This window comes from Lutjanus erythropterus, chromosome 4 (genome assembly GCF_056507025.1).
Source record: "Lutjanus erythropterus isolate fLutEry1 chromosome 4, fLutEry1.hap2, whole genome shotgun sequence".
NCBI lineage: Eukaryota > Metazoa > Chordata > Actinopteri > Lutjaniformes > Lutjanidae > Lutjanus > Lutjanus erythropterus.
Window position 1 is genome coordinate 7,073,092 of NC_139320.1, and position 10,422 is coordinate 7,083,513.

At 37.4% G+C, this 10,422-nt stretch overlaps 1 protein-coding gene across 1 annotated transcript; it reads left to right on the plus strand.

The window, feature by feature from the left end:
• Window positions 1-1,881: 1,881 nt before the first annotated feature.
• tex12 (testis expressed 12) lies at window positions 1,882-10,177 on the plus strand. The gene is made up of 4 exons (XM_084716323.1): window positions 1,882-2,053; window positions 4,676-4,784; window positions 7,374-7,425; window positions 9,576-10,177. The coding sequence occupies exons 1-4, from the start codon at window positions 1,952-1,954 to the stop codon at window positions 9,718-9,720; spliced, it is 408 nt and encodes a 135-aa protein (XP_084572449.1). The 5' UTR covers window positions 1,882-1,951; the 3' UTR covers window positions 9,721-10,177.
• Window positions 10,178-10,422: the final 245 nt, after the last annotated feature.

Sequence of the window (10,422 nt, forward strand, 5' to 3'; positions counted from 1 at the left end):
TTTTGGATTTCCTATTTCAAAGGGTTATTTCTGGAAGGTTTTCTTAGTTAATGATATGTACTGTATGTACTGTGTGTTATCCACACACAGTACATACATTATGAGGGATAAGATGTACAATGATTGATTTTATGCTTATTGTATTATTCAGTGGTACACTAAATGAAATAAAAATCAGACATTGATATTACATTTGAAAATTAAATTAAAATATCCCATGTCTTGAATGTATAATGATTATTCTTATAAAACTTAACAAACATATAATTATTCTTCAATACCCTTTTCTTTCATAGAAATGCCCCATCTCCCCTTTTTTGACCAACTTTTGAAATGTGACGCCTGAATTTACGAGGAACTTTGAATGCAGCATTTGCCCTTGACACGCGAGTAAAACTCGTTATTGTGTTAACGGTGAAATAACGACAGTTAACTGACATGTACTCACCTGTTGAATGAATATATGACATATTTAACTCTTCGACACAGACCCTGTGTGGCTCGTAAGTTGATTTTAGATATTGTTGCTTTGAAAACCAAGCTAACTACAGTTGGTTACTAGCAGGATACCAATTTGACGTGCAATTCCTAGTTTGTTTTAGCTAGCTAGTTAGTCTAGTGGAATTTTTCATGCTGAGTTGACTAGTTAGCTAGCAAACGCTAAATGGCTTAAAGATGGTTTGATAGCATTATATTCAGCTATACAAAACCCGTGGCTATATTTCTGACATTAAGGGGTGAATTTAAACAAGATCGTCAAAATATTTATATATATATATTTTTTGGCTATCTTAACTAACCAGAAAGATTATCATGTATGCTACTATCTTCCCTCAATTTGAGTAGCATTATGTGTTAGCAGTGGTGAAAATACTTCGGTTCTGCATTCAAAACCTTACTTTAAAAAGTATGTAAAAGTATGTAAGTATAATCATCAAAAAATACGTCATGTAAGTACAAATATTCATTGTGCAGTAAAATGTTTTACTATTATATCTGATGTTTTTGGATTAATATTACTTCTAAATTAATGTGTATGTTGCATTTTACTGCTGTTGGTTTTCATGGTGTCAGAAAAAACAGATTTCAGCTCTGTGATGATGCATTTACCATCTGATCCAAGAGGGCTTTTAAAGAATTTATTTAATTTAAGAAGGGGATAAGTATCTGAACACAAAAAGGAAGACTAGTAGCATAAAATGGAAATACTCAAGTAAAGAACCCCAGGTAAATGTAAGTAGGCGTGTGTGTTAGTCATTGTGAAAGTCATTCCTTTTAATTATTGTCATTTAGGGCGAGGCAATATATTAATACTATATGAATGTCATGATATGAGACTGAATATTGTCTTGTCTTGTGGATATTGGTATATATTGATATGGTGTACGTGTCTTTTCCTGGTTGTAAAGGCTGCTTTATGGTAAAGTGATGTCATTTTCTGAATTTACCAGAATGTTTTAGCTGTTCTATTATTTGATTTTACCCACTTAGTCTTTATATTCACATTAATGATGATTAGGCCTATGTATCAAAAACCTCATTATGGTAATATTTTGAAATAGTTTTCTCTACAGTATTACCACAATATTGATAGAATTATTCGTTCCAAAATGTTAACATATTTGATTTTATCCACTTCACCTAGTCCTACTTTTGGCTTATATACTGTTTGGCATCACATCCTATGAGATCAGTACTATTTGAAAATGTATTATTTAACAAACAGAGGGTTATATGTCGATAAAGGGATTAGGAGGCAGTGTTTTTAGAAAGTTTACAATACTATCATTGACAGGTCAGACATGGACTAGCATGACGGCCTATTTTTGCACAAACTATATTGTAGCACTCTGTGATTATATTGAGAGACAAACAGACTTCTGTTCTTAACAAACTACCTGTAATTTAAGTGTCTAATTTTATTTGACATTTGCAGTAACAATACATCACAATGAAAGAAGCAACACAGACGGCAGGAAAACTGATCTCACCAACATTAAACAAGAGGAGAGGGAACAGCAGCAAAGGCCCCATACAGACAACATCCCAAGAGGTAAGAAGGTAGCCTGCTGGTAGACTACTTCACAAGAAAAACATCATTTTTATTTAACTAGCAAATGATGTTCTTGAGTCAATGACAGCTCAGAAAATATTAAGAAATATTCTAATAAATGCTGAGGTGCAAATTACAGCAAGTGACATGCAGATCATACAGTGATTAAAGTTGAGTTGGGACCAATCAGATCCGGTATTGGTTTTGGACTGACATTACCTATCCACATTCCATAGTCTGATGTTTTTATGAATTATTAATATATGGTAATGCAATTTTAAGCCCCATAACCAAAATGTTATAGCACAAATTAATAGGGGAGTAAATTGCAAGTTTCATCATGATACAATATCATATGATTCTTTGGACAACGAGGCAATATTTGCTGATGTCACAAAGTCTGCTCTGATATCAGTTCGCTTCAGTTCGGGGCCTGCAATTGATATCAGATTATATCAAATGTCCATGTGACATATTTAGTTATATTTATTTTTACTCACAAAAAGCAATTGGCTCAGTTCTTTCAGACATTTATGGGATTTTTTTAAAAAGTATCTAAATATGGCGCTATAGATTGATATTTTCATTGTGCATCAATCATATTAGTCTCCTGTATTCCCCACAAATTTATTGCTTCTCAGAATTCTGTAAGTTCAGACCTATTAACATTGAACTAGTATAATCTGGGGATTTAAATGAATATGTAATAACTGCAGAGGTCCTCAATCTGCCATTTCTGTCATTTGTAAAGGAAAAACTCCACTGCAAATTACCTACCATATTTCATCAAACACAGAGGTCCAGAGATAATAGTAGTCCTGTCTGAATCAGCATCTCTGAGATTTAGGGTTGTATTTTTTCCCCATCTGTAACTGTCAGACACTGAATATATGAAACTTGATTGATCTTGCTCATAATATGTTGAACAGCAGTTAACAGCTGTGATGGGAGAACAGCTATACTGATGTTTAAAATGAGTGATGATGACTAATGGTTAAGAACAACAAAGGCTATCATACGTATTGAAGTACAGCCACAAATCTGATCTAAATGAGCTGTATGTGCAGAAAGTGGTCAAATCAGCTCTTAAGTGTATTATAAATGTGGCTGCTGAAGAACAGAATCTCTGCTTCTGGAACACTGATTTTACGCAGAGACTTGACATCATATTTGGGGGATGATGTCCATTGAATCAGGAGAGACTCGTTCTGAAGGCCAAAACACACTAAAGGCATCTGACGCTCACGTTTTGAAGTGCACCCATTGTTCTAAATGACAGAACATGCACTGAAAGCATCTTGACACGCGTCAAACTGACTTAACGCTCGCACTCCGTACTTGTTTCAATTTTGGAGCGTCTAATGAGGACCAGGGCTTTTTTATCTGCAGCTGCAGTTCGTGTTTGGGGAGAGTTAAATGGAATAAAAAAGGCATGGACGAGCTCCACCTGAAAGTAGATTTTTAAAAAAAAGGGAGGGAGGGAGATTTTTTTTTTTTTTTAAGTGCGTGTGAATATGGACAGATGCGCTGACTTGATATAAAAACTTTTTATGATCATGAAACATAATATTACTGTACACTTCGGTGGTGTGTGATTTGTGTACTTTTAAATACTTAATTACTCCCCGTCGATTAATCATAACTATGAAGATCTAGAGAGGGACAGCAGAGAGGAGGGAGGGAGGGGGATTGTGTGTGAAGTGCCGACTGATATAAAACTTTTTTGATGATAAATCGTGATGGTACTGAACAGTTCCCTGACTGAAATATCTGTCTGAAGCAGACAGATGCTTGTCTCCTCCATGAAACGTTTGTCACTTTGCTACGCTATTCTGAAGCTTGCAGTGTGCTATAGAAGCTTCATCTGATGCATGTCAAATGAAGCCTGCAGTGCGTTTTGGCCTTCAGTGTACAGATGTTTTTTATTTGATGTGCACACCACATTACACATGTAAGATATTTTAGGGGGGTGATGAAGCTATCGTAGAATAGGGAACCTTCGAGGGTCTAGATGTTCAATCAGGTGGTCTTCCTGATTGAACTTAGGCTGAGCTTCATTAAGTAAAATAGTCTTTGCTGGTAAATGTGCTGCACAAAACACAGACAGGTCGGGGTAATTTCTAAATCATGTTAGGGCTCTTGGTAATACTAGTCCTGTGTTAACAGGACTTTAGACATACAGCCAGAGGTTGCACTGGTCCATGAACCCACTGTGACATAACATTGAACAGTCTGTAACTGAATGAGCAAGTAACAGTTACTGTATCTCAACATGTTCTTAGTTTTAGTCTAGAAACATAGAAAAACAAGAAAGCGGCTTGTACTGTGTGTAAAGCTGATATTCTGAGGGTTGGAAGTTGTGCTACAGCATATAATACTACCAGTTTAATTCAGCATATAGTATCAGCATCTGCACATAAATATATTCAGGTAGGAACTGGATTGGAAAAAAACTGTATCTGTGTATCTCTAGGTTAAAGTTGTGTTTGTGCTGGAAATGGTACAGAATTTTAACGGCTCTTCTATTATTTTGCATTTTGATTTTCACTTGTTTTGAGAAAGCGAGATAGACTTTGCAAGAAAAATGTTTTAGTGCAACAAGTCTTTTCCTCATTGCAATAGATGGAACGTACGCCTGCAAATCAGGACAAATCTCCACCAAAAAAGAAAAGACCTCCCTCTAAATCATCCACTTTGGAGCCAGCTGGTTTGTTTGAGGCTACAAATGCAGGTATGTGAAATGTCACACTGCCAGTCACACAAAATATTGTTTGTCCCAATGTTGAAAATCATGTCAGCCTGCAAAAAAAAAAAAAAAAACACTGTAAGGCTGTATCCATTTATAATTTATTCTCATAACTGTCTCTGCTTGTTATGACAAAACAAATTAAAGCAGCAACAAAGAAACTGAGTTCACAGCAAGTTAGAATAAAGTGACTCATCACTTAAGTTCCTTGTGAGGGGTGTGAAAGAGGTTATGTGAAAAGTTTCTTGAATTTGAATTTGACATCTCATTTTTTGTCAACTCACATAAAATAAAATAATGGGAAAATAATGAAGGCAATAATGGAAAAGAAAGAAAGACTAAGACAGCACTCCGATTTGAATTTTTAATGTCGCTGCACAAACATTTCAGGCAAGATGCCCTTTTTCAGCGTGTATTCTGGGAATTTCACAACATGCACAGGTGGGGTTAATTATAAGCGACCACAGCCAGAACAAGTACATCTCAACAGGGAGTGCCACAGCCTTTACACACACACACACACACACACACACACACACACACACACACACACACACACACACACACACACACACACACACACACTCATGATGTGGAATACTTAAACATGACAAACCAAAGAAGCACAAGTTCACTTCATGAGAAACAAGCCAATGAAAACTCCTCAGTCATGCCACTGGGAATGAGGGTATGAAAGAAGTGTATTAAATACACCTCCCTTTGTTCCCTATAACCACCCCTCTGTGGCATCTTCACTGCCTCAGTGCCCATGTAATGTAGTTCACTCAAGCTGTGGTTACGACTATTAAAGTACTTAACCACCAATGATTTATCATCATCATTACAAATAAAACACTTGTGTTCACAGATCCTGTATTTTAAAGGGATAGTATGGATTATTTGAATTGGGGTTGAACTTATTGATAGTCAGTATTTTACCTACAGTAGATGGCGTTTGGAGAAGCAGAGCGGAGCACCAGCATGGAAGATCAGCAATGTACTACTGTGGACAGGGTCAACGGCCCACCTAAAAAAAAAATTCACAGCTTAACCTTGCTGTCAGACAGCCTTTTCTGATGGGGTACTAGACTTCATGGGTAAAGACCCAATTTTCCCTTGCAGACACAGAAATTGTCGTTTTACTGCTGCCTTGATCTGTTAGTTTGTGTTTGTAGCTGTCGTGATACCTCCGCAAGTTCCACAGCACAGACACACAGATCTCAGACAATATACAATACTTTTATTTTGAGACTCTTGCTCAGAACAGAATAACTTAAATCACCAATACATGACATGTGCCTGCAGCTGCCCGGCTCCTGCAGCACACATCCTCCAGTCTGCTCCATTTAGCCAAAATCTTGGGCAGAGTTCCTCTTTGCAGCAGCTGTGGCAATTAACTCACCTGACATTACTCTCATGAGCCGCCCTCCCACACCTTTCTCTTTCATGCAGCTGACAGCTAACCACAACCACCTTCACAGTTACTATGGCTTAGTTCACACGGCAGTGAAATGTGACCCAAATCCGATCTTTTTGCCTACATGTGACCCAGGTCTGCTTTTTTCATGACCGTGTGAACAGCTCAAGTCACATGAAATCTGTTTTTTTAAAATCCGACCTGGGTCGCTTTCAGAGGTGGTACTATATCAGATACGTGTCTGATATTTCTCAATGCACCCACCGTCTGAACAGTCTTGTCACATTTCATGCGACTTTTACGTCACTCTAGAGCAACTGAGTGACAATCGTCATAATTGTGCGCCGGTTGTTGCTAAGAAAATTTAGATTTACAGTTCTTTAAATAGTGTAAATAGCCGATGTTCTTCTTTTCCATTCCCTTCAGAAATTATTACCCTAAAATGTTAAGAATTTTCCCAATTCGTTTGGCTGCGATAGTAGATTTCGAACAGAGTGACGTAAGGGGACGTCCTGACGTCTTTGTTATTGTTCTTCTGCGCATGTGGGTCTGTTCTGGGCCGTGGACTGTTCACACAGGAATCAATGTAGGTCAAATAAAGGTCACATTTAAAAAGTAATGATTCACATGATCAGCTCGTCATCAAGCCTCTGCAGAAGCCTGATAACAACCTGATCATTTGAATCAGGTGTGTTGGAGCAGAGAAACATCTAAAATATGCAGGACAGTGGGCCCTGAGGACCAGGATTGGGAAACACTGCTGTAGGTAATACACTGAAAATCAAGTACCACATATTACCACATTTCAGATAATTTGAACTACCCCTTTAACATTCATTTTGTTTTCCCGAAGTAATACACATTACATAGGCATTTTAACAGATAAACCACGCATTTAATGTTGCGTGTAGTTCTGCCCTGAACCTTGATGTCAGACTTTGGATGGGTGCATTAATTAGCCTTAATCATACTGTAGAATTATGACATGAAGAATTCTCACTAGGAATCTGAAGTAGAAAATGGGTGGGCCTTTTATATGATGATATAAGATGATGTCATAAAATAATGAAGTAAAATGAAATGGCAATTCAGTCTGTCCTTTGTTATACATTGTCAACGTTTTTTTTCCATTGAGTGAAATTTGCTTCCTGTTACAGGTGCAAGTAGAGAGGTCAGCATGCTGTTTTCAAACTTTGCTCAAGTGTTAAGGTAGGTGATGTTTAAACAACTAGAATAGAATTTACAAAGTTGTGATCCGTAGTTGCGTGATCTACTCTTGCCTATCTCGGCCATCTTGAAAGTCTAGCAGCTTGGTCAGGGGCCGCAACCACTTAATTACCAAATGAATGACAGGTGAGCTATGGCACCCCACTAATGTAATTCTAGGTGTGTTACTTTACATGCTTCTACACTGTTATAAATAAAAAAAAAAAAAATGTTTGGATTATACAGACCATTAAAATAATACCATGAGAACCGTAGTTGGGGCGAGTTTGTGATGGCTCCGTGTCCAGATTTGCTCCTAATGTATCTATCAACACATCTGCCAAACTTGGTGCTTTTATCCCAAAGTGGACGAATCGTCAGCTGTGCCACCTCACTAAGAGTTACCAGGACTCCATCTGAAAATGATGCCTATAAAACATTACAGGACTTAAGGAAATACACTCCTATTCTAGTGAGTTGCTGTCTTGTAGGCAGACATAAAATATGGAGGGGAAGGGAAGAGCTTTTAGCTCATATCTCAGATGTAGCCATTTTATTTTAAATTCCGTTCTCTTTTAGAAGTAGAGAAAGATGTGGTGACTATAGAACACCTTTTTGATGCAAACTAAGTACAGACATTTGAGGTCCCAGAGGATGAATCCTAATGACTCTGGTGATTCCCTGACTTTTTAGAAGCACAAACAAGTAATAAACTCTGGAAGTACAACCTTACTGGTTTGCACTGTTTGGTACTACATGTGCTTGGTTCACTGTCCATATTTAATAATTGCTTATGATTAGAGTAAGAACATTATTAAATTTTTTCACTCTATTGTACACACACATGTAGTTTTGTTGGAGAGTTGGTAGCGTGATGGACAGATGCTTGGGGGTATGATGCCTTCCTCAAGGGAACATCGACAGCACCTAAGAGGTGAACTGGCACCTCTCCATGCTACTAGTCCACACTACACACTTTTGGTCTGAGTTGGATTTGAAATGGCCACCCTCTGGTCCCCAAGCCAAATCCTTACAGACTGAGCCATTATTTTCTGACATGTCCTTGGTGTACCACGAGAGTGAGCTTGGATACCACCACTGGTACACGTTCCTCAGTTTGAGAATCTAGGGTCTAAAGCAAATGATCTCAAAGTAAAGCTCATCTTAATGTTCTCATGGTTTAGCCCTTGATTGCTGCTGCTTCAAAATAATATGCTTCATTCTTAAAACCTGGTTGTCACTGAAACCAGTCACAAACTCGGTACACTTTGACACGTGCTTGCTTATTGTTGCATTATACTTAGGGCTGTCAAAGTTAACGCGTTAACGCATGAGATTAATCGTGTCATGTGACTTAGGTAGAGTCTGTCTGTGCATACAGTCTGTGGTCTGTGTCACCACTGGAGCTGTCACCTGTCCGCTGAAATATGGAATCGTCCCTTATTTGAGGATTAAATAGCGTGTCCTATTTTGAATCAGTGTGGGACGGGGTTTGTCACGTATTTCCATCTTGATTGTAGCTTCATCCCACCCGCCGCCTGGTGAAGAGCCGTCCGACTCTGCCCGTGATCGGGTTAAACTCGCTGCAGTTGGTGGTTTGATCACACATGAGAGTGGAAAACACTGTTAAACTCTTGTTTGTCAGTGACAGTGACAATCAGACTTGTTGTAACTCCGTGAGTGTTTCCTATGACGGACGGTGGCCTGTCAGACGTACGGCAGCTTCAGGGGGACAATATTCTCCGTTCACAACGAAGTGACCATAGACTGTGAGGATGTGACTTGTTTATGAAAGTTGAGGTGTGCAGACGGATACATAGGCATTCATTTAATGCACTAATCAAAATGTAGTGATGGGAAAAAATACACAACTATGATGTGTTATTTTTCATCAATCTGTAAAATTGCATCCTTCAATTATAATGGATTAACTGTATTGCATCCTTCAATACTATATAAGAAAGAATAGAAGAAAATACAAGTAATATTAGTGTATATAATATTTAGTATTTTAACTGTGATTAATCGTGATTAGTCACAGAGTAGTACTGCGATTAAACTAATTAATTTTTTTAATCGTTTGACAGCCCTAATCATAATATATGCCACTCATAATTTGATTTTGTAATGTCAGTATGTATGGTTTGTTGCAGTGAGAGAGCTGTGGCAGATACTTCCCAGATGAAGAAGCTGGAAGGCATTTTGGCAGAAGCTCAAAACTTGGAGTCTTACCTGAAAGAGAAGAAAAAACATCTAAGGCAAACATTGGCTCTGATTTCTGATAAATTGCAGGGTTAATTCTGATGAATGGGTGGTGAAACAAGCCTGTTTATGTTACTCAGGTGTGGCTTTCTGTCTTTCGCAACCTATTATGGCCTAATAGTTTTGTTTATGCATTGTACACGTGCCTTCTGCAGTTCACATGTTAGATTAAAAAATATTCTGTGAAAATGTGATGAAGCTTCATACAGTGTGGCATAGCTTTGATTAGAAAACCAATATATGTTAACTGTTATAAGTTATTAGTTTAGTAAAAACTCATTTTCACTAGGATGTTATTTATTCTTCCTTAAATCTCAATATAGTTTCACTTTTGATTCTTTATACAAGGTGTACATTTTGTGATATTCTAAATATATCTAAGTAAATGCTATTTTTTTTAAGTGATATTAAAACAAAGTGCAGCATGTACAAATGTATGTTAGTGTTTATTAAGAATTAAAGTGCCCATCAATAAAAGATGTTTATGCTGTCATTGTTTGAATGCCCTCTCTCCATCACACAAATAAACAAAGAGGGGATTATGCAAGAAAAGAAAATGCACTTTTGACCACCCTTTGTTTCATTTTCGTGTTTCTTTTCACATGACCACATACACTTTTTTTCTCCATTCTTAGCTTTTGTTTCTAAATGGTATTAATGTAGAATTGATAGAAATGATTATCATTTTCAAATATATAGAGCTGCTAATGTTGTGGAACTAATTCTCATTTTTGTAAC